General features: G+C 50.8%; 5 protein-coding genes across 5 annotated transcripts; 4 read left to right on the top strand and 1 right to left on the bottom strand.

The window, feature by feature from the left end:
- Positions 1–6313: 6313 nt before the first annotated feature.
- LOC117841930 (squamosa promoter-binding-like protein 17) lies at positions 6314–10107 on the top strand. Its single transcript, XM_034722254.2, has 3 exons — positions 6314–7161; positions 8816–8952; positions 9048–10107. The coding sequence occupies exons 1-3, from the start codon at positions 6827–6829 to the stop codon at positions 9704–9706; spliced, it is 1131 nt and encodes a 376-aa protein (XP_034578145.1). The 5' UTR covers positions 6314–6826; the 3' UTR covers positions 9707–10107.
- Positions 10108–13532: 3425 nt separating this feature from the next.
- LOC117844312 (uncharacterized) lies at positions 13533–14596 on the top strand. Its single transcript, XM_072291879.1, has 4 exons — positions 13533–13805; positions 13892–14096; positions 14212–14326; positions 14575–14596. The coding sequence occupies exons 1-4, from the start codon at positions 13533–13535 to the stop codon at positions 14594–14596; spliced, it is 615 nt and encodes a 204-aa protein (XP_072147980.1).
- Positions 14597–15213: 617 nt separating this feature from the next.
- On the top strand, positions 15214–17755 carry LOC117842068 (beta-glucosidase 30). The gene is made up of 7 exons (XM_034722417.2): positions 15214–15463; positions 15581–15647; positions 15747–15805; positions 15896–15971; positions 16101–16178; positions 16306–16393; positions 16488–17755. Exons 1-7 carry the CDS (start codon positions 15320–15322, stop codon positions 17491–17493), a joined length of 1518 nt encoding a protein of 505 aa, XP_034578308.1. The 5' UTR covers positions 15214–15319; the 3' UTR covers positions 17494–17755.
- A 1364-nt stretch (positions 17756–19119) lies between these two features.
- LOC117846401 (serine carboxypeptidase 1) lies at positions 19120–20799 on the top strand. Its single transcript, XM_072291970.1, has 4 exons — positions 19120–19775; positions 19863–19988; positions 20105–20207; positions 20342–20799. Exons 1-4 carry the CDS (start codon positions 19614–19616, stop codon positions 20413–20415), a joined length of 465 nt encoding a protein of 154 aa, XP_072148071.1. The 5' UTR covers positions 19120–19613; the 3' UTR covers positions 20416–20799.
- On the bottom strand, positions 20621–23388 carry LOC140221924 (protein FAR1-RELATED SEQUENCE 5-like). Its single transcript, XM_072291878.1, has 3 exons — positions 21437–23388; positions 21005–21363; positions 20621–20679 (listed from the first exon to the last, which is right to left on the bottom strand). Exons 1-3 carry the CDS (start codon positions 23386–23388, stop codon positions 20621–20623), a joined length of 2370 nt encoding a protein of 789 aa, XP_072147979.1.
- Positions 23389–24215: the final 827 nt, after the last annotated feature.

The raw sequence follows: 24215 nt of genomic DNA, 5'->3' as shown, positions 1-24215 counted from the left end.
AGGACACCACCACCCTTTAGTAATCAACTCGGGGTACAGAGTTACAGATGCCTTCTCGCGGTGATAACAAGCAAACTTGTCTACAGACATCACTTCTGGCTTCATACGCTTGTGGCCCTTTACATTGTTGAAGCCCAAATGGACCAAAATCAATCCAAACACATTGCGACAGATATGATAAATGGGCCTTTGAGATTTTCTAGTAATTATTAATGGGCCAAAATTGGTAAGAAACATAATGGACCGTGTAACTCAGGGCCTAGTGGGTTTGTTCGAACTTCGATGGGTGATGCAATATCATCCAAAACTCTCTTTGGGTACTCTGTTTCCGACGACTAATTACACGAAGGATTTGTATTCTCGTCGACCCACAGCTTCCAGATCACGATCCTCCTCCTGTCCTCCACCTCTCAACGTGTGAGTGACTGTCTTCGTTCCTGTTGACGCTTTTTTTTTTCCAACACACAAACGCACACGACCGTACGGCGTGTGGAGGGACTCGCTGCAGCACCTCGACGTAGACCGGTCTGACCGGTTGTGGGGCAAGCCAGCGGTAGACCTTCGAACACTTGCTTGGGAAGGATTCCGTCAGGGCAGTCGCACGCAGGGTTGCTTTAGGATCGGCAGATCACCTAGAGTGCCTTCAAACGTTGTCGAGACAAAGGAAGAACAACAAGTAGTAGATTGGAAAAGCTTGGGCAAAGAATAAAGGAAAAGATACAAAATAGTAGATTGGTTTTTGTCGATTGGATTATCCCTTCAATCGTCGAATCCCTTCATATTTATAGGGAGGGGAGATCTTCCCCACGTAGGAGTCGCAACTCTAATATAAACTGTGCTAAATTATAACTCCTACTCGGATTACACAGAGCCATACCGGTCAAACCAGCCGGGGCAACCGGTCTGACCGGTCTACCCGGGTGCAGATCTTGCAAAAGTCGTATCTCCCTCATCGGAACTCCAAATCGGATGTTCTATATATGAATCTTGATCTACTCAACGAGATCTACGCAATGGTGAAGTCCAATATTCATTTGAAGCACTTTTATCCAACCAGCTGACCGGTCTGACCGGTGGGGTCAGTCGGTCTGGCGCGTTTGCACGGGGTGCTGATCTTCTCGAGGGCATAACTCTCTCATCCGAAGTCCAAATCGGATATTCCATATATACATTTCTATCATCTCAACGAGAATTACGTCATGGTGAAATCCAATTTGCACTTTGGGAACTTTTCCCAAACTGGTCTGACCGGTTGGAAAACCGGTCTAAACAGGTCTAACCATATTTTCCCAGACCTGTCACTTTTAGGGTCCAACAGTTTCAAAGAAAAAGGAGATGTGACTGACCGATGAATTGTGATTCGTAGGCTGATAGAACCATATCTTGCGTTTGGGGCAGTGACTCGGCCAGCGAGGTAGCATCAGCTGTTTTTGCGTCGAACTTCTGCATTCTGTAGCCTGTAGGCACATCTGGTCAGGCACATGCTGAATTCTTGGAAGATCATCATCTATAGCGCATTTGCCTTTATACTTTCATGTACTGGTATGCGTAAAAAAGTGAAGAGAAGGGAATGTAGGTGGGCGCTAGATGTTTCGTCTGCCGACGATTCGATGGCGACGGTGGACATCCGTTCTTTCAAGCAGCGCAAAATCTGTGAAGAAGTATGGACGTGCTTGGTGCTTTTGATGCCAACAGCAATGCAGGTTGCAGGGGAGCACGCCACATCACTCGAGCGCTTTGCTGCCGTTGTTGCACCCATGGGAAGGCAACAGTAAAGATCACGTCGGGAAAAGGGCCGCAGTGTCGCAGCAGGCAAGCACGTCGAATCGAGCCAGAAAGGCGTCTCGTCCTCGGCGGCGGGCAGCGGCTCAGGCTTTTTTCTGGTGTGCGTACGCTACTGGCTCTCCCCCGTGCCGTCCAATCCGAGGTGTACCGCCGCCTCGCGCTCCCGGGCCGCTGCGTCGGGGAGAACGAACCTGCGCCGGGTACGCGTACGGGACTCTGCGAGTTCGGGTTGGGGCTTGCTGGCGGCACGCAAGATGGGATGGCCATGGCATGGCAGCAGTGAGTGTCGCGGTCGGACTCCCGCACGGGCTGCTCCACCGTCGGGCCAGCCCAATCAGACGGGGGCGCCCGAGCGAGCGACAGAGAGACAAAGCCGAAAGCGACCTCTCCTTCCTCTCGGCGCGCAGCTATCGCACGCAGCCCACGCGCTGGTCGCCTGTTCCCCGTCCGGCCGGGCTGGCTGAGCGACATGATGCACAGCGCGGGGCCAATCCGCGGGCCTGTCCGCCTGGATCCGCATCGCGCTCTGCCTGTACGTATGGCACGGGCCGGGAAGCGGTGGCACCGCTTAATCCAAAATCACACCGCCAACACATGCCATGCCTCGCGAATTTCCATGACTGTTGAGCCCTGCACGACGGAGCCATGCTGACGTCGAAGGTTGGCTCATCCCTCTTGCGTGTACGTACTTTTTTGCCAAGAGAACTGCACCTGGATTGTATTTTTCTACAGCTAGCTCGTACAAGGGGTTGGACCGCACCCGCCTGCAAATATTGGACCGTAGGTCAGTAGCTGGCCACTCCTGCGACGCAATACGCATCCGGACGGGACGGATAGGCTCCGGCGCGGCCAATAGCCCTAGCACTACCAGATCACCAAGCAAGCAGGCGGACTGGCGGAGCGCCATCGCTGCGCCGGCCCATCCCGCGCGACACGCGCCGTTCAGTTCACAGGCACACAGTGACCAACCCCGCCCAAGCGCGCCGGGGCCCGGCACGGCGCCCGGAGGCGAGGCGGCCCACGTGCGCCAGCGACCCGGCGCCCCGCCGCGCAGTCACCGGTACGCGTCAGCAACAGTGCTGGCGCCAGCGGCCAGCGGTAGCAGCTAGCCAGCATCGGCCCAGCCGGCCGTCCGGCCCCTCTCCCGCCTCGTGCCACGGCCGCGCGCGCGCCACTGGCCTGATGGCTCTCTCTGTTGATCCGGATCCCCCCCGCGTGCGCACCATCACCGTCGGGTCTCTGTAGCTGAGGCAAAGGCGTCCAGCGCGCGCGGCCGCGGCCGCTGCCGGCCGGGTACCCGCGGCAGCTAGGCATCCGGCCGCAAGATTCGGTGTTTGCTTTGCTTGCTTGCTGGCTGCCCGTGGCGGTGTAGACGACGTCACGCCGATGGGAAAGGAAACCCGGGCACTTGCCGAATGCGACGCGCGCATGGGCGCTCGTGAAGCCATCGCCGTGCGATCGAGACGGCAGCCGAGACTCGACGGTGACAGTGAGAAAGCAAACCGCATTAAGCCATGGTCAAGGAGTAGGGGCACATCAGGTTAACGTTGTACGACGTGTTGTACCATGGCGTCCACCTACCGTAGCCGAATTCACCACCGAATAACACTCGAGTCGTTCTCACGCTAAACTGGGGGACGACGACGTACTGTGGATCTCCAAGTTCTAAAAGGATTTGCTGCTGGCTCGAGCACGATCCTAACTTGTACGGGCAGGCAAGCAACAAACCGGCTCAGCGCCGGTCGCCGGAAACAAAAACGACCGACCCGAGGGACAAAAGGCGAAGGACGACGCCACTGCCAAAGAACCGTGTTTGTTGTGTCGCCAATCCATAGACACGATGCCGGCCGGGCGAGTACTACCGCTGCTTTTCTCTTCTGCTCCTGATTGAATCATTTCTTTCCGGAAAATCATCGCAGCGCGCTGCCGCCGAGCACGCACATGGCCAGTACTTGCTCGGATAAAAAGCTGGATAAGGCTCCATGACTTGCGTGCTCCTGTATTTTACAGAGAACTCAACTGATGGTAACTGATAGTCTGATACACTCTCGGCTTTGCACAGGCAGGGGACCTAGCTCTCACTAACAGTACAAGGCAATGGCTTTTTCAAGAAACCCAGCAGATTCCAGCAGCTAAGCAAGGACAGCCACCGTTACTACTTACTAGCTAGCTGTGCAAGCAGCAAGCATACAGTCATTGCGCCGAGTGGCTCCGATCTTAGTCCTGAGACTGTACTTCCATCCAATAATATTAATCATTAATCTACCATGCATTCCCGTCCTAGTTAAATACAATCCCCTAACCCCTCCTACTGTTCTAATTCTTCCTTCTGTGCATATGGTCCCTGCACTTTTGTTTAGCTGCACGAGTGCACTCATCATGTGTACTTGGCAGCTCTTAGTATATACTCGGGGCGTGCTCCTGTGCATGAATACCCCCTGTTGCCAACTCCAGTCTTCAGAAAGGTGGCATGCATGGGCACCAGCAGCAGCTAGCGGTTCAGGCTTTCAAAGAGGCAAGCAAGTTGCATAAAATAGTGCCCCCGCCTACTGCTGCTACGGGAGAGTAGTGAGCGAGCACGGAGCCCCATGCCAATCAGTTGGGGCATTTTGAGGCAAATCCAAAGCTCCCTGCTGCGAGCTTTTGAGCCCTAAAAAAAGGAGCTCGCGCGGGCGCTCAGAGAGAGATTCTCCACCAATCCGAACACGCCAAGGCACGCCCTGACCCGGGGGCTAGACCAGCGGTTAAACTATGGCAAGAGACGTCTTGTCGAGCTCAAAAGCGGGGGGAGGCTAGAGGCCAAGAACGTCCATCGACCCATGCCCCCATGTAACCCTTCCGTTTTGTTATGTCTCGCCGAAGACTGTGCTAATGGTACCTGCTCCTTTATATTTTTGTGGACGAGGCTGCGTGCACATGATATGAAAAACCAACGGCATGCATGGATGAAGGGGACGGAATTGGGGACTTTTGTATTGCCATCGGACAAATTCGAATTCATAAGTTTTCAGTTGAACGAACTCCAAATCCGAATCAAGGTTCAAAAGCTACCAGTGACATGTTGCCAGTGAAATATACAAGATTTTCACGTCCATGATATGAGGAATACAAACAAGTAACTACTTGACAAAAAATAGAGATTTTTTTTAAAAAACAAGTTGGAAATTTTCTAATCGAAAATGTATCAGATCACAGTAGGCTTCATCTCATCTTTCCTCTGTTCGCATCATGTGATGCGGCAGTCTGCGGTCACTGTTACGTATAAATAGTTTGTGGATGTGTCTTCTAGACCACTAAGCTAGAACAGTTGTATTAGATACGGTTGCACCAATGCTACACTAAAAGGAGTAATGCTTGTATCCGACGTCCAAATAGGTATTTTACCACGTTTGAAGAAAAAGAACTCGCATGTGAAAAGTGTATATCACAATATAAGATAACATATGTAGACATATGCAAGATATAGTTTTATATGTGATCGCGAGGTGGTAGATAACATACTTTCTACCCTTTTAAAAAAATATATATATACTTGCGAAGTACTCTTATAAGAAAAAAAAAATTAGCAACGTGAGTACAACGGACAATCATGTGATGTGATCTTTAAGGAAGGTACCCTCATACAAATTAAATAAAAAGTTGTGACAAATCCTATATCTAGGTCTTACAATAAGAACGACGAGCATAGTACTTGATGCCATTGAATCCTGTACTAGCCCTCTAGCCAGAATAAAAAGGTTGTACTCTACCTCTCCACGTTAGACCAAATCGAAAGCCCCCTGAGGCCTGATTTAAACCGTAAAATATCCAGCGGCTGAGCGAGCAGCCTCACCTCCTCAATTATAGGAGCCACCGTCGTTCGCCGGCCGGACCCGCCACCACCACCATCCGCCATCAATAGTCCACCACGCCCGCTGCGAGAGTGAGCAGTGGCAGCTGCTGGCGCCGGCCAATGGCCACGCGCGCACGAGCGCGCCTGCCTCTGCCGCCCTGTTCATTCGTCGGCCCGGTTTGATGGACTTGACCCTGATCGCACGTACGCCGCCGTGCGGTGCGGTGCGGCCGGTGTGGACGTAGCAAACTAGCAAGCGAGGCGGGCGAGCGGTGGGGGAGGGGAGGGGAGGGCAGGGCCCCGACGCAGGAGACGCAGTACGGGCTCAGCGGGCAGGCACACGGCTGGCTACCTCTACATCGACGGGTCCGTCAGCCAGCCACTGTTGCGCGCACAGCGCTGCCGCGGCACAGTGCTGGCGCGCGCTAGCTGCCGGTGCCTGTTCATGTCACAGGCCGGAGGCCCCGTGTGGCCGGCCGGCCGGCCGGGGCGCCCTGTTCGCGCGCCCCGGCCCGCGTCACCGTCGACGGCACACTTGACGGGCCCTCCCGTCCGGCCCCCCTGCGCGCGCGCGTGATGGGATCGCCGGAGGCAGCCACTGTGCGCCGAATTATTAAGACGGCCGGATCGGGGGGCCGGACTTTACCACCACTCCAACATGCGCGCGCTATATAAGGCGCGGCGGCCGGCAAGGGAGACCGAGCAAGTAGGGGAGGCGCGTAGCGTAGCCGCGTGGAACAGTGGCCTCGGCGCGAGGAAAGAGGAGCGTGGCGTGGTGGTGCGGTAGTGGAGCTAGGGTGTAGCAGCTGCTCCGGCTGGGAGCCTGGGACTCTGGCCTCTGGGGACTGGGGACTGGGAGGGAGCCGAGTGGGAGTGCGTGTACGCTGGCGAGCTGGAGCGGGAGCGGGAGGAAAGGAAAGGGACGGCAGCACACCACACAGGCGCACACGCGCGCACACTGCACCACACACGCGAAAGCGTTATTTTAAGGGCGGCGCCACCACTGTTGTCGCCTGCTTCTCCCTCCCTCCCTCCTCGCGCTGAGCTTTCTTTCCCTCTCCCTCACTCGGCCCCTCCCTCTCCTCTCGCACTTCCTCCCTCTAGTAGCTAGAGAGGGGGAGGGTCAGAGGAGGGCGGGCTTAGGATAGGGAGCCACGCCGCCGCAAACGGGAACCGAAACCGTAGGGCGCAGCACGGCAGCGGGTGGCAATGGAGACCGGCGGCAGCGGCAGCGGCAACGGCGGCGGGAGCGACGATGTCCACGGGCTCAAGTTCGGCAAGAAGATCTACTTCGAGCAGGACGCGGCTGCCGGTGGGAGCGGGACGGCGGCGGCGGCGGCGGCGGGCGGCAGGAAGGGGAAGGGCGTGGCCTCCGGCGGCCCGCCCCCCGCCGCCCCGCCGAGGTGCCAGGTGGAGGGGTGCGGCGTGGATCTGAGCGGCGCCAAGCCGTACCACTGCCGCCACAAGGTGTGCTCCATGCACACGAAGACGCCGCGCGTCGTCGTCGCCGGCATCGAGCAGCGCTTCTGCCAGCAGTGCAGCAGGTAAACAAAATTTCGAACTCCTTACTCCTTCCGTCTCCCAGTACCACCCCAAATTGGGTTCGAAAAATTGTTCATTCCTGTCACCAGTGGAGTTGCTGCTTCGGCCTATTCTTCCGCTAGTGATACCTTGGGAGCTAGGATCCTCAGTGGCTGGATGTGCCACATGTAGCTTTTGGGAATTTTTTCTTTGGGAAGCCAATCTCTGCAATTGGCTCATCTAGCTCTCTCTAAACCGAAAGACAACGGTTTTCTGAAGATTTCCACACATCTAAACCACTTTAACAGTGTTTACTGACAAGTTCACAAAATTTCTGCTGCTGTGCTCATGTGTTCGTGGAATTGTGGTAACATGACATCCATAGGGTAGGATGTGCTGGGAGTACCGTTGCTGCGCAATTGTTTGGTGGCGTCAAGTTGATGTAAAATTTGAGCAAGTGGAATCTGACCAGAATAGTAAGGGACATAGATGTGAACATTCAGAGTATCTTGTCTGAGCAGCACATATATAGGAAGCCTAGATTTCTCTTTTTCTTATTCTACTGTAGGTAGCCTACTTGAATGGCTATTGGCTAGCCACAGTACTGTAGAACCTGTACGACACTATTTAATGCCCAAATGAAATGGAACAGAAGTTGGGAACAGGGCTGGGACAGGTGAAAATGCAATGGATCAGAGTACTATCTTTGTTGATGCGGAAATTAATCTTAAGTTCATCCGTTACCACATCTAGTTCTTGCTTGTACTAGGTCAATAATGTTGTTTACCTTTGTTTACTCCAAATCTGTATAAAGTGTAAGGTCACGCGCGCATCATAGTCCTAAATGCTGCTGTTTTTGCTGAACATTGATGAACTCTTTGGAGAGGGAAAAAGATTGTGCAACGGCCCTACTCATACTGTCTGTAGCCTTTAGAATCGCCGGAAAAGAGAAGGTTCTGACCGTTGATTGATATATAAACCTGTTGTTTCATTGATAAACACATCACTTTACTAAGGCTTTACGCGTGTCCGCTCCCCGTGAATGATTGCAGGTGCTCTTCCCACATGGTAACCTTTTAAATCTTTTTCATGGGGGCCCTGTTGTATGGATCTAATCATGGAAGGGCGTGTCTTTGGTTAATGTCGCTGTATATAGTTAGTATACTTGGAATAAAAATGCTAGTTCAGGAGGATTAGAAAACACACACGCCCTGCTTGTATGGAATCGACGCAGCTTTTCACATGACATGTGGCTTGCTTTGTATGTTTATTCATTTGATGCAAGTTGGTATTAATTTACAGGTTAGTAGCAGAGTCTTGGTTGTTGAGTTAACAATTCCTCTCTTTCCATGTGCTTGCAAATTTTCTTTTTCCTAAATTGCGGTTGATCCTCGGATATTCCTTAGCCTGCTTTTGTTATGTAAAAATTAGGGATGTTGTGCACTGTAGCCATAATGTATACATCGAAGAGAACTATGAGTTCCTGACATTGTTCCAGTCTAGATTATAACTCGGCTGATTTATAGATGCTATAATTATTTTATCGACAATTCTTTTCTTGGTGATGCTACCCTGGTAGTTGATATGCTATATAGGTTGTCTTGTGACCCTGCTTCAGTAAATTCACTTGTTGAGTTTGTACCGTGAGTAAACCTATACTGTTCACTCTTATCGCAGGTTCCACGAGTTACCTGAATTCGACCAAGGAAAACGCAGCTGCCGCCGGCGCCTCATTGGTCACAACGAGCGCCGGAGGAAGCCACCACCTGGACCTCTCACTTCACGCTATGGCCGGCTCGCTGCATCATTTCAAGGTATAAAGTGCCCCAACTTGTTATGAACTCATACTCTTTCTTTTTCTCAAATGCGTATGCTAATCTGCTGTTTCTGCAATCTCTTGTTTCTTCAGAGCCTGGCAGGTTCAGAAGCTTCCTGCTGGACTTCTCGTACCCAAGGGTTCCGAGCAGCGTGAGGGATGCGTGGCCAGCGATCCAGCCCGGGGGCGACCGGATGCCGGGCACCATCCAGTGGCAAGGGAACCAGGGAATTCACCCACACCGCAGTACAGTTGCGGGCTACGGCAACCACGCGTACATCGGCCATGGCGGCTCGGTGGCGGGGCCTTCTTCGGTGCTCCCCGCAGCCTTCGAGCTCCCGCCAGGCGGATGTGTCGCCGGAGTTGCCACCGACTCCAGCTGTGCTCTCTCTCTTCTGTCAACAACTCAGCCATGGGATGCCACTACCGAAAGTGCCAGCCACAACCGGTCCCCAACAATGTCTGCGGCGAGCGCCTTCGAGGGCACCCCGGTGGCGCCCTCCGTCATGGCGAGCAGCTACGCGACGGCGGCCAGCTCCTGGGCTACTGGCCCCCGCGGCCACGTGGAGGGCTCATCCAGGAACGTGCAGCATCACGAGGACGCCCTGCACCTGGTCGGGCACGGCCACTTCTCCGGCGAGCTCGAGCTCGCGCTGCAGGGGAGCGGGCCGTCGAACCCGCCGCACGTCCACCACGGCAGCTCCAGCGGCACCTTCGGCCATTCCAGCAACGCCATGAACTGGTCCCTGTAGGGACGGAAGCACGGAGCCTTCTTCCCCCAGCAGTCCAGCACTGCCTGCCTCTCCGGTCGCCACGCCACGAGACATGGAGCACTGTGTGGGCGCCCTGGTTTTGCGCGCCTTACCTTGCCGACTCTGTTTTCAGGGCGGAACGGGGATTCCTAGCCGGTAGATCGTCGTGAGTCCCCTTCCCGTGTAGCCCATTTGCGTCCATGAACTCGGTCGAACACCTGATGAGCCTATGATTCTAGAACTCCGTAGCCAACTGAATTATTCAGTTATGACGAAGCTTGTCATTGTCAAGTGTCCTGTTGCTATTTCTCGTGTTGTTGCTTACTACTAGTCTGGAAGACTGGAACTCAATATCTACGGTGAATTTTATCTACTTCAATGAACCATCATAAATTCATGTCTGCTTTGTACTAACACTTGATATTTGACTGGAGATCCGAATTAATTTGTGATTCCGCATTTCGAACGGGCTGAAGATGAGTCCGAATCCCCATCGGAGAAAGGTAGCGGCGTGACAGAACCAGAATTAGAAGTGTACTAGCTCGGTCTATAAAAGATTTCCAAACTTAAACCCTGCGCCGCCGGCTGCTCCGTACCTACCAAACTCTACTCGTTTGTATGCGATACCACGTCGACCTCTCGGCACGATCCAGCAACTCGATGTCTCGATCGCAGCTCTATAAAAAGTTTATTGTAACTGGTCACGGAGAGTCGGCACGATCGAAACCTCGGCGAGTCGGTTCGCCTGCGATGTGTCTGGCGGAGGAGGATGACACGACGGGTGACGAACGCCACGACCGGGACGACGTCCTTGACGCCGGCGACGAGGCGTTCGTGCGGGCGCCGCCGTCGGACGACCCGGCGTGCTCCCGGCCCGCGGACGACAAGGTGCGCGCGCTCATGGAGACGTGGGTGGAAGGCGTCCGCGCGGACGCCGGGCTGCCCGCGGTCTCGGCGGCGATGTACCGCCGCCGGCGCGCCACCAACCACCGGGACATGGCGCTCGAGTTCGCCCAGCGGCGCAAGGTGGCGGTGGGCCTGGAGGACGACGAGCTGTGCCGCTCCGTGCGGGCCGCGATGGACGCCCGGGTCATCGGCTCCTGCGCCTACTGCGGCTGCAACTTCAGCGTCGTGGCCGCGGTGGACGTGCCGGGAGTGGGCGGCGCCTGCGGTGTCTGTGGCCGGCGGGTCCAAGTGCACGACCCGGCGCCGCCGCTGGTGCGCGATCCTCTGGCGAACGCGGAGGAGAGATGGAAGGGCTGGCTGCCATGGTAGTTGGCGCGTGTAGTACCGCGGACGGACTCGGCTGACGCGACTAGGCCCCACGTGCCCGTGACCCGAGCCCCATTGCATTACTACAAAGGAGGCTCATTTTTGATCGAGGGTGCGTACGCGATTTGAGGAGCCGCATTGTTGTAATTGTGATAACACTTCTAGTCTTTCCTACTCTTTCACCATTTTATTCTCGGTTCCTATCGAAAGACTTCATCGACATGAGTAGCTGCACACGGTACGCCTGACACATATGCTTCTGATTAGGTGGTATTTGTGTGTTGTAATTGTTGGAAGAAGACAGTATAGCATGTAGAAACAGTGTAAAATATGGAGGGAGTGGTCGGAGGCTAGAGTAGCCCCTGCCCCGCTTGCGTTATGAGAAACGCTAGGCACGGGTGACCCTGGTCGGACCGTCTTCCACTCCAGCGAAGATGCGTCTGACAGGATTTGAATTTAGGCTGCTTACTTCACGGATGGAGTAGCTAGCCAACCAGGCTTCCTCCGCTCCCAGTATAAATATGTATATACCTTGCGATTGTGATCTTATTTAAAGTCTTAAACACATTTAATCTAATTTAAAATATACTTTCGATAACCTTTGGCTTATATCTTTGTGTTACTCATGATGGAGATATTTGTTGGACATGGGTAGATATTTAATAAAGTTTGGGTATTTAATTTTTTTTAAGTCTTTGCAGTGGTAAGTGATAAATGCACCCTCGGTTTGTAGAGGATGTGATAGTTTAAAAAAACATATATTATTGTACAAAGACTTAAAAAACTTGCAAGTAGGCTTTGGCAGAAAAGAATGTTAACGCAAGTCTTCAGGCAGGGCTCCTCTTTTAAGTTGCAAAACTTGCAAGTAGGCTTTGGACTTAATAGTGTGGAAGCCCACTAAAATTTGGCCAGAACGCCCACCGAGCCCACCCAGAAAAATGTTCGAGGCTTTGAGTTTGAGGGGCATGCAGCGCACTCGTGAAGTCACCCCCCTGGGGCTACCGACGTGGGCCTGTCTGTTTCCTAGTAAAATACAGTTGCACATACGTGTAGCTTCTGAACCAACTAGGGTGTTGCACTTAGTTTGTCGATCCACTTGTTTTTCTTGATGTAAAACTTGAACTCCGTGAATGAATGGACTATCGTAAAACAGATGAACAGATACTGTATTTCTCATCGTATTTCAGTTTGTCCATCATAATTAGTAAAGTATAAATAATGCCCGTTAATCTCACCTAACATTGTCTAAAAAAATCACACCCAACTACGACGATACGATTATTAACACCTTAACCATATGCTTTTTTAACATGCATAATTAACGAACAATTACAAGTCTAGGGACCCTAAGCGCTCGTAGATGGCCCACTAATTGAATTGCCCATGTTTCATGATGGTCCGGTATTATCCATCCATTGTTCTGTCCACTCCTTACTATCTGAGTCCCCTATTTTTCTTTTTGTCCTTTCCTTTTATCTCCTCATCCGTAACGAAGCAACAACAACATTAGAAAGGGAATATGCTCATATGAATGATGGCTCTATGTTTTATAATATGTGGATGAGCGTCATTGCTAAGGTTTGCCTATAGAGGATTGTTATAGATGGAAGGACTAGAGGACGGAAGGGGTACAAATACAAAGTAAAAATGTGGGAATTGTTGTGATTTGGCCATGCTGTGGTGTCAATCATCAGTCATACATAATTCAAGCTTAATGGGCTAATTGCCATGATTTACATTTCTTTTGATATAATTACCAAATCGAAACACTTACAAAAATACAACCACCATTCATTTTTTACGCCTACATTTGACCACTCCAAAAAAAAATTCTTTTCGATTGGGGCCGTACGTTTCGGGTGTTTGAACAATTCCACCGACTCCAAGAGTTGCTCAAAATTTTTTTCCCTAAAATAAGGTATTGGGGACTATGCTAAAAAATTTTCCTCCAAAAATATATCAAGGCCACAGCAGGGCTAAAACCTACTCCCTAATAATTTAAAAAAAAGACCACGTTATCATAATTAGGCCCATTTACATTTACTTGGCCTGCCCACCTCCCACCCATGACACCAGACACCTTCCTTCCCCTCTCAGAGCACTCCAGGCACTTGGTCAGCACCACCTCAACCGCCGGCGCCGCCTTTCTGCTGCCGTCTTTCTACCCGAACCCGATGCCGAGGTTGAGGCCTAGCCCAAGACCGTTGTTGCCACCGCCGTCTGCCTCGGCGGCAAGGTTGCCTGCCGAGCGCCAGGCCGATGTGCTCGCCACGCCACTGCTGCCGCTACGGATCACGAAAAAATATGGCATGATGAATTGGTGTCGAATGGAACAAGACACACAGTTTGTACTGATGCTCCGATTACAACCTGATGCTTAGAGGTATGTGCCGGGCAAGGGCAAAGCCCTCTACTTCCTCTTCATCAAGTCGGAGACGACGACCTCTACGACCCATACCACGACTACACCAGCCCGATGGCCGCCATCCTTTGCGCCGACATGTTCTAGAGCATGTACGCGCAGATGGCCTGCAGGCTGTGCTAGCGCCACGACATGCTCCGCGTGGGCGCCATCTTCGCATCGGGCCTCCTCCGCACCATCCGCTTCCTGCAGCTCCACTGGGATCAGCTCGCCGACGACATCGAGGTCGGGTCGCTGACCCCACGCGTCACCGACTCGTTCGTCCGCGAGGCCGTGGCCGGCATCCTCCTCCCGGACCAGGAGCTCGCCCGGTTCCTGGGCAGGCATCATCACCCGTTCTCTCACCAATTTCCCCCGTTCTTATTTGCAGACTATGCAGAGCTGACAAGCCCTCCCAAAATTCAAGTAGACGCCAAGAATTCAGGCACATGCGCGCAGCAAGCCAACAACAGAGCTACTGATAAAGAAGCAGAGGAGGGAGCGCATCCTAGGGTGGCAAGACGACGCTGTCGGGTTTCGGCGGCGGCGCCGGCGCCGGCGTGGACACCAAGGTGCTGCACGCGTTCCAGACGAGCTTCGTGCAGAGCCTGCAGGACCAGAACCGCGTCCTCATCAACGAGATCAACCAGAACCACGAGTCCAAGGTGCCCAGCAACCTCTCCTACAACGTCGGCCTCATCCGGGAGCTGAATAACAACTGTTCGCTTCAGCTTATTCAGTCGGCTTATCAGCCACCAAACAGTGTTTTTCTCTCACAACAAATCAGCTGTTTTAGCTTTTCAGCCGGCTTATAAGCTGAAGCGAACATGCTACATCCGCCACGTCGTTGACCTCTACGCCGACCTCTCCTCGCTCTTCGCCGCCTCCGGCGGCGGCCACGTGGCCTTCGAGGGCGGATCCGTCGGCACCGTCCGGCTCGGAAAGAAGCGCGCGGGGGGGGGGGGGGGGGGGGGGGGGGGGGGGGGGGAGGGGGAGGGCATGGATTGGGGAAAGACGGGGGTCTTGAATATTTGCGGGAGGAGGGGTGTTTTTTTCGCGTCACCAATTTTTTTAGTTTTAGATGGACTCTTGAAGTTCTTTTTTCTTTTTTCCTAAAAAAGATATTGGGATAAGATTAGCAGCCTTTTGGAGTTGCTCTAACCCATTCCATAACTTCTATTATCATCTGTCTCAGATCAGCATCATCGGAACCATGATCATTGTCCTTTCCAGCTTTTTGAAGTTGCTTATCATCTGTCTCAGATCAGCATCATCGGACCATGATCATTGTCCTTTCCATTCCAAACCTTAACTCCCCGACGCGCACATCTGAACCCCCCAAGAATCCACTGTACCCGAGACATGACCGATCTCTCGCCCACCAATCATTCACCGCCAGTGATCCGCGACGCCGGGGCCGGGCGGGCGAGCAATCAGTCATCACCGCAGGCCAGCCAGCGCGCGCGATGCCGGAGCAGGTCGCGGGTAGCCTTCGCGGGGGCCAGGAGGCGGAGCCGGATCACGAAAACGTGCCCGCGACGGGCGTAAACAATTTGTTTAGAGCGCCAGCGTGGACCTCATGGTGGATTAAAAAAAACCTTGCCGCCGCGTCCATTTCATCCATCGCGTCCGTCGCCGCACGGGTCATCGAGGATCACCGGATCGGATCGGTGACTTCCGGGGCTGTCCCTTCCGGTGTCCCCAGGTCCGGCGATCGGTGTCGACCTGCAGTGCGCACACGTGTTCCCTCCCAATAACGATAATGCAGGTGTGCCGTGACGGTATCCAGATAGCAAAAAATCGTTTGGGGCAGGGACCTCCAGCTCGTCCCGTCTATAAATGGCGGCCGGGACTGGAAGTGCTGCAGCAATTCAGCTCCAGCTCCACCTCCACCTTCAGCAGTAGGAGCCAGCAGCCGTTCCGGTGCCACAGCTCCGGGGATGGGTGTCGGGACCGGAATGGCGAAGGGGCTCCTCGCCGCTGTGCTCCTCGCCGTGCTCGCCTGCGGCGGCGCTCACGCCAAGTTCAGCAGGTACAGCTTCCCCAAGGACTTCGTTTTCGGCACCGGCTCCGCCGCGTACCAGGTGAGATGCCCGCAGCGCATTTCCACTCTACATTCCTAACTGTCAAGCTATTTGCAAAGCCTGCAAGTTCTTGTTACCTGATGAAGTTGGTGCCTTGCATCTTTTTGTGGCTTGCAGTACGAGGGCGCCTACAATGAAGGAGGCAAAGGGCTTAGCGTATGGGACAACTTCACCCACATCCCAGGTCTGCACAAGTCCCTCCTCCCGGTCTCTGCCAGGAGAACAGCTCTGCACTGAACCGGCCACTTTCTGACCACTAGAAAAAACTTGTGAACGATTGCAGGAAAAATCAAGAACAACGATACCGGCGACGTGGCACTTGACATGTACCATCGGTACAAGGTGACTGACACTGACCTATCTTTCGGTCGGAGCATTTCGAAAACGATGTGTCGAACAGTGACTCAGTGAGACTGACCGAACTGTTTGCAGGGCGATGTGCAACTCCTCAAGGACATGAACATGGACGCCTTCCGGTTCTCCATTGCCTGGAGCAGGATCCTGCCAAGTGAGCACTGACCACTAAGCACTTGCTGAACTCCCAACACATACCATATCATACACCCGGTCGCGAATAACTGTCGTATGTAACAGAGATTTGTCATTTGTGTTATGTATCGTCATTTGCTTTCTGCAGCTGGTTCCCTGAGTGGAGGAATCAACAAAGAAGGTGTGGCCTTCTACAACAACCTCATCAACGAGGTCATAGCCAAAGGTACTTTTAAAGTGGCTAATCACCCTATTTATCTTCATCCATGCATGCAGGAGCTTACATATATAAGTCCATTGTCAACGATAATAAGTCGATAACATTAACAAAAGGATCTCCTTTTCATCGCCAGGGATGAGGCCATTTGTCACCATCTTCCACTGGGACACGCCCCTAGCCCTGGAGGAAAAGTACGAAGGCTTCCTCAGTGAAAACATCGTGTGCGTGCAGTTCTACTAACACCTGTCATCGACCATCGATTATAAGTTCCTAATTGCCCATCGATTATAAAACAATTTTGGTGCGTGCGTGCAGCAAAGACTACGTGGACTTCGCGGAGGTGTGCTTCAAGGAGTTCGGCGACCGCGTCAAGGACTGGACGACATTCAACGAGCCGTGGACGTACGCGCAGCGCGGCTACGCCGTGGGCCTGTTCGCGCCGGGCCGGTGCTCCCCCTACGTCTCCAAGTCGTGCTTCCCCGGCGACTCTGCCCGGGAGCCCTACATCGTGACGCACAACATCATCCTCGCCCACGCGCAGGCCGTGGCGCTCTACCGCGCCAAGTACCAGCCTTCCCAGCGCGGGCAGATCGGCATCACCGTGGTGACCAACTGGTACGTGCCCAACACCGACTCCGCCGAAGACCGCAAGGCAGTGCAGCGCAGCCTCGACTACATATACGGGTGGTTCCTCGACACCATCGTGCACGGCTCGTACCCGGGCACCATGACCAGCTACCTCGGTGATCGGCTGCCGCGGTTCACGCCGGAGCAGATGGCACTCGTCAAGGGCTCCTACGACTTCATCGGCGTCAACTACTACACCGGCTACTACACCTCGGCGGCGGCGCCGCCCAACGGGCTCGAGCAGACCTACGACGGCGACATCCGCGCCAACACCTCGGGATACCGCGACGGCGTGCCCATCGGCCCGCCCGAGTTCGTGTCCATCTTCTTCAACTACCCCGCGGGGCTCCGCGAGCTCCTGCTCTACACCGCCCGCCGCTACAACAACCCCGTCATCTACGTCATGGAGAACGGCATCGCCGAGGAGAACAACGCCTCCATCCCGCTCGAGGAGGCGCTCAAGGACGGGCACCGGATCGAGTTCCACTCCAAGCACCTGCAGTTCGTGAACCACGCCATCAGGAACGGCGTCAAGGTCAAGGGCTACTTCACCTGGACATTCATGGACTGCTTCGAGTGGGGCGACGGCTACCTGGATCGCTTCGGCCTCATCTTCATCGACCGCCTCAATGGCCTCAAGCGCTACCGCAAGCAGTCAAGCTACTGGATAGAGAACTTCCTGAAGCGGTATTAGATGGAACGAAGATCGCCGCGCCCACTGGTCACGAGGTCCATCCACATCGTCGATCGATCCCCTGTTCTTTCAGCAACTACAGCTGGTGCCGCCGCGTCGTTGTTGCCAATGGCACTTAATCTGTTCGCGGTCTTGCGGATGGGCCGGGTGTGTTTGCTTGCAGAGAGTGATTGCTGCTGTGTGTGCCTGTAGTCTATGGGGTCGCTGTTGCTGTCGTGGAGTGTGCGGGAATAAGAGCAACTTCAAGAGGCTGTTAATCTTACTTCCAATATTTTTTTAGGGAAAAAAGAGAAAAAACGAACCCCAACAGTCCACCCAAACCTTCCCCAATTTTTTAGCAACGCTAAAAAACAACCTACCACCGTGTATATTTTAGCGTTGGCATTCCTCCCCCAATCCTGATTCCCGCACGCTCATGCGTCCCTTCCGATGGGCCCAATACGATGACGTGGCCTGTTTTAAAATATTGGGGGCTATTTATTAGCGATCTGCTGTGGATTGATATGTTTTTTGGATTTTTTTTTTGGAAGAACCCCCAATAATAGTTTTGGGGAAGAATTTTTTGGAGTACTCTTGGGGTATTTCGATATGAGGTAATAAACTTTAGCAGGGTCACATCGGATGTTCGGATGCTAATTAGAAGGATTAAACATGAGCTAATTACAAAACTAATTGCACAGATGGAGTCTAATTCACGAGATGAATCTATTAAGACTAATTAATCCATCATTAGCAAATGGTTACTGTAGCACCACATTGTCAAATCATGGACTAATTAGGCTTAATAGATTCGTCTCGCGAATTAGACTCCATCTGTGCAATTAATTTTGTAATCAGACTATGTTTAATACTTTTAATTAGTATCAAATATTCGATATGACGGATGCTAAAGTTTAACATGGTGAGCCAAACAGGCCCTAAAGCTCGCTGCTGAGCTATCTGTCAGTCGGACGTGTGCATTGTAGTTCCATTCCTCTCAATCAGAATGAACAAAGTGAAGATGTGACCAGGATATATTTGATCTCGATTGATTTAGACTCTGTTTGGTACTTGCTGTTGCGGTGAGTGGCTATTTCAAAGTTCAAAGATGCCTACTGATTTCTAAGCAAGTTTGAATGTGAAAGTTTGTTATCAATATTTTTTTCTCTCTTTTGCAAAATAGTTTACAATGTTTTTATGAGAACATGCTATTTTCAATATGTGAACTTCCAAATGAAATCTAATTGCAACAAAAAGGTTAGAAAGAAGGCAACATATCATGTGCAAACTAACTAACCTGTGCAAACTTGGAAACTAACAATCAGGACCACTAGATGCTGATCCAATGGATGGGGTGAAAGGTGGGACGATTTTGCGCTTAAGCCCCCCACCTGCCAGCCTTTTTTCCAAAAACCCCCCGGCGATTCTAACTCCGTTCCTCCTCCTGTTTCCCCATCACCCCGTGCCTTTCCTTCCATTTCACCCAGGCCGCCGCCACGCGAAGGGATCGCCCGTGCACCCGGCGCCGCCCCTGTCCATCACCGCCCGCATGCTCGCCGCCGCCGCCCATGGCCCTCAGCGCCGCCCTGACGCTCGCCTCACCCAGGTTCTCATCAACCTCGTCCGTCCCCTGCCCACCTACCCATAGTTTGCACTTCTCCTTCTCCCCATCTGCGTGTTTGTTTCCGCGATCTGATCTGATTAGTACGCGTTACTGCTCTAGCTATTCGTCGATTTGATTATCTGCGACGCTTGCGCTGGTGTCTGAATCTGTTAGATACGGATCCAACTATACAAGTAGCTAACTGTTGTGTTTGACTTCTGATTTGTTTTTTTTCCTGTACGGATATCGATATGGATGCGTCATGGAAAAATTTATCGGGATTTCAGGCGAAGAAGGACCTGACGGAGGTCACCCACAAGGTCTACTTTGATATCGAGATTGATGGCAAGCCTGCAGGTTTGCAAGCTGTGTTGTCATAATTTGATAAAGAATTCAAATGAAGCATTATGACAAGCATAATTTGAGAGTACCAGCTTTCAGGAGCATGGAACAAGGGGAAATATAGGAGGATGGAGCATGATTCGAAGCTTTCAGTACCCTCTGGCTTTCAGGAGCATGATTTGAAGCTTTCAGGAGCATGGAACAAGGGGAAGCTTTCAGTACCAGCTTGTGCCTTCTGAATCTGGAACTGATGCTGCATCCTCTGTGGCTTTCTCGTTCAGGACCATTCAACTTTGAGTCAGGAGGGTCAGCTCGAAGCCTGCCAAAGCTTCATCGCAACCCGTACAGCTGGTCCAAGGTTGGATCTATTTACATAATGTAAGCGCAGAAACTATCTGTTCTTCAATAATCTTAACGAGAATTGCGTTGTTCCATTTCGTTTCAGGTGTCTAGTGTGATATACTTGGACTCCCCTGCTGGTGTTGGTCTGTCATACGCGAAGGATAAGTCCAAACCTTATACAACTGGCGACCTTCAGACTGCTAATGATTTGCATACTTTTCTTCTCAAGGTATATCGTATTCGTATATGTAGAGGTTCATCATGTTGGTTCTGGATATTTATCATCTTCTTGAGGAACAAAAACCTGAGTTCTTTCTCTCTTCTTTTTTCTTTTACTCTTAACAGTGGTTTCAGCTCTACCATGAGTTCCTGACAAATCCATTTTACATAGCTGGTGAATCATATGCTGGGATTTATATTCCTACCCTTTCACATGAAGTTGTCAAAGGTGTTGACTTTTTTTTTTTGAAGAATAGGTGTTGGCTTTTTTTTTTGAAGAATAGGTGTTGGCTTTGGGATGTAATCGTGCTTAAAAGCTACTAATTGTTTTTATATTCTTGTTGCTAATAAAATATTCTACAGGAATTCACGAAAGAGTCAAGCCAGCTATAAACTTTAAGGTTAAGAGATCTTCTAAAATTATTCCTGCTGCGTGAGAACACTAAACGTGGTTACCAAGGAAATCTAAGGTTAAATGTTTTATGACGTGAGAACACTAAACGTGTTTTACCAAGGAAACGTGAGATGAAGCCTGAAGCCATCTGAAATTGAGAAGCCGATTATTGTTGACCATAGTGAACTACTTTGTAACAGCAGACACTATTATTGTTGTTGCTGTTCCTGAAGGGCTGCCTCTAGCTGTTACTTTGAGTCTTGCATTTGCAATGAAATTAGTGATTCATTAGCAATCTGAATGTACTCTGTGTAAGGCAGTAATATGTGTAATGACTGACTTATGTGTAAGGATGTAAATACAATGATATTTATGTAAATGCACTGATGAAATAAATTGCAGTGGACTCCATGTCCATGTTGTATAATGATATATGCTCTATGATGAAAGTGTTTACAAGCAGCATTCCAAAAAGTCTTCAATGGGTACATGAAGTTGAAATATCACTCAACAAGCATTCCAAAAGGTCTTAAATGATTACATGAACTTGAAAAATCAGCCAACAACATTGTTTGGGCAATTGCGTGCATCATGATCCCCTACTTGCTTACATTTTCCACACGTCCGTTTACCTTTACCCTTGCTTCCAGCCTTCATCTCCTTGCTCTTCTTAATTCTTTTGCATCTCCCTTTCGACTTGATATCATTTGGTGGATGTATCTCGACTTTATTTGGAATTTTACTGCCAAGGAAAGATTCATACTCATCTTGTTTATTAACTCTCGTAGCAGGCGTGATCTTTTGGAGAGGTTCTACTAGGTTGCATAAACTAGAAAATAAAAAGTCCATCCCTTGTTCAGAGTTCTTAGCCATTTGGATAAGATCTTCAAACTGGTTGCGTGAATCTGAAATCTTTTTCCGCATTGCCACCTCCATAGGATCTTCAGGCTTTTCATCCAGCAGGTTACCTTCTTCATCAAAGAATAGTTCCCTGTAAAATTGAATATCTGATCAAGACTATTCTACAAAACAGCTATAGAAAAATAAAATTATACAATACAAACCTTTTACATCTTTTCTCCCATCTCTTCATAATATAAATCGATGGTATCTCATTTTTCTTCTCGGCTCTAAGCACTTGTATGATATGACGGCACGGGATGCCATAGGACTCATATAATTTACAGGAGCACCTACCAAACATGTCTGACTTGTTCAACTGAACCACTCGCTCTTTTCCAGATAGACTACTGATGGTGACAATTTTTATATCTTCACACTCTGTAATGCCTTGAATAATGCAATGGTCTCTTGCAGCTACGATTTGTTCCTGAAATTTACTAAAAATTTCATGTGTATATATCACACTACATTGCTTCTCCATGGCCCATGGTGTCATTAATTTAGGAGTGGTGTGAAGACTTGCATTGTCAGCTTTCAACTCCTCTTGGCGCTGGCACTCCAATGCTGTGTCAAACCTTAGCCAAAACTCAACAAAGGTCAATTTTCGATGAATGAAACGGTTAAAAAAAGAATTTGCACTCTCCGATCGTGACGTAGTCCTAAGGATTCCTGCTAGAGGTATGTCCATAAAGTATGCTGGAATCCATGATTGACGCATGGCAAACTTTGTGGAAAACCAATCATTTCCCATGAGTGCAAAATCTGTTACGATAGAATTCCATTGTGACTCAAAATCATCTGAAGTCTCGGAGCCCCAAACACACGTGTGCAGTCTATCCCAGAACTGTTCATCCTCTCTTATAGAGGGTCCGACCTTCTCAGGTACCTTTTCCATGATATGCCACATGCAAAGTCTGTGAGTTGTATCCGGTAGAATCTGAGCAATAGCAGCCTTCATGCTCGCATCTTCATCTGTTATGATTAGATGAGGTGCTACTCCACGCATAGCCTTAAGAAAGGTGTTAAACAACCATACATATGACTCGATCTTTTCATTTGCCAAGAATGCTGCCCCTAGGAAAACACTTTGCAAGTGATGATTGACTCCAGTAAATGGTACAAAAATCATGTTATATTGGTTAGTAGTGTATGTTGAATCTACCGAAACCACATCACCAAAAACACTATAGTTTTTCCTGCATAAGGCATCTGCCCAAAACACACGAACAAGTCGTCCTTGTTCATCCACCATAAAGTCATAAAAGAAGGCAGGATTTACTTCCTTCTTTCGCTCAAGTTGTGCCACAAACATTTGTGCATCTGCATCCTTGATTTTGCTCCTGAGGTCACGGTAATAGTTTTGTAAATCCCTCAGCGTGCACCCAACATTCTGAAATCCACCCTCACTTACATGGAGAAGTCTATATGCCTGTGAGGTGCCAATGCTGGCCTTATGACAACTGAACAAAGTACTCTTTGCTCTCTCACTAACATTACGGTTGGATCTTAGCAAATGCCTCTTATCTGGTGACACAAAACCATGGCTGTGCTCCTCAACCATTGAAGCTATTTGATACTTCTTGTCACTGCAAAGCTTGACAACAATATGTGCCTCACAACCACATCTGGTTTCCATCACATTATGTGTCTTTCTCTTTTTTCCGGATTCGTCAATAACATTTTTTACATTCTCCTTTCTGTACCCTTCCCTTGAACAATAATACCGCTTGAATAATATTTCATCATTTTGCTTCTTGTGCTGACCAACACGAACAGAGAAACCAGCATCATGTGCATATGATTTGTAAAATTTCTCCACATCTGTAAGTGTATCAAACATTATTCCAACCACAGGCTTCAAATGATCCATGGTGGCAGCCTCAAAATTTCTTCCTGTAAGTCCGACGACGGCGGGATCAACGGCGACGGCTTTAGAGAGGGTGTCATTCCCTGTCCATGGCTGCTGCAGCTCTTGCTGTTGTCCGCCGTCCATGCCCGTTCGTTGTCCATAACTTGACGCGTCATTCCCTGTCAATGTCTCGCCCAAGCCGGTGTCCATGTAGTGGGCGGAGCTGCACGCGGCCATGCCGCTGTCGCCGTCGTTCCGCATCATCGCACCGTCCGGGTACATTCTCCTGCAAGATAGCAAGGCAAACACAAGGTCACGAGATGGAGTAGCAGATCAAACGAAAAGGAAATCGGGCACACTTGCGGAACGATACAAAAACCAGGTGAGTTACTTTTGTGCTGCTGGAATCAACGTTGGCAACGTTGGCCAGTAGTTTAAAAAAGGAATCAACGTTGGCCAGTAGTTTAAAAAATGAACTCACCTGGCGGGACTCGCGATGGCTGGCAGGACTCACGATGGCGACGATGGACCTGCCTGGCGGCAATCGGGCATCGAAAACTGTTAGCGGAGGGAGAAGGGGTGGCGGTGGGACACGGGCGCCGGGCGGCGGCGGGACACGGGCGCTCAGCGGCGGGACTGGCACCGGGCGCACGGCGTGACGGGTGTGGCGGCGGCCTGCCCAGTGAAACGCCTAGGGCGATGGGGAAATAGAGGGAAGGGGTTTTTTTTGGAATAAAGGCTGGCAGGTGGGGGGGCTTAAGCGCAAAATCGTCCCACCTTTTACCCCATCCATTGGATCAGCATCTAGTGGTCCTGATTGTTAGTTTCCAAGTTTGCACAGGTTGGTTGGTTTGCACACGATATGTTGCCTAGAAAGAAACCCTTACTCACCATCTTACTATTACTAATTGGAGGCTCCTTTTGAAGCCTTAAGGTGAAGCCACCTAGGATTTCTAGGTGGACACTCTAGAAAAAGAGAGAAATCATAGAAATTCTCAAAAAAAACAAAACATCTGACCGATTTAGATTAAAATCATCATAGCCATTGGATTATTACATTTTCTAAAAAATTACCCACCTATGCCATTATG

This window comes from Setaria viridis, chromosome 2 (genome assembly GCF_005286985.2).
Source record: "Setaria viridis chromosome 2, Setaria_viridis_v4.0, whole genome shotgun sequence".
NCBI lineage: Eukaryota > Viridiplantae > Streptophyta > Magnoliopsida > Poales > Poaceae > Setaria > Setaria viridis.
This window is presented reverse-complemented; position numbering and strand designations above follow the sequence as displayed.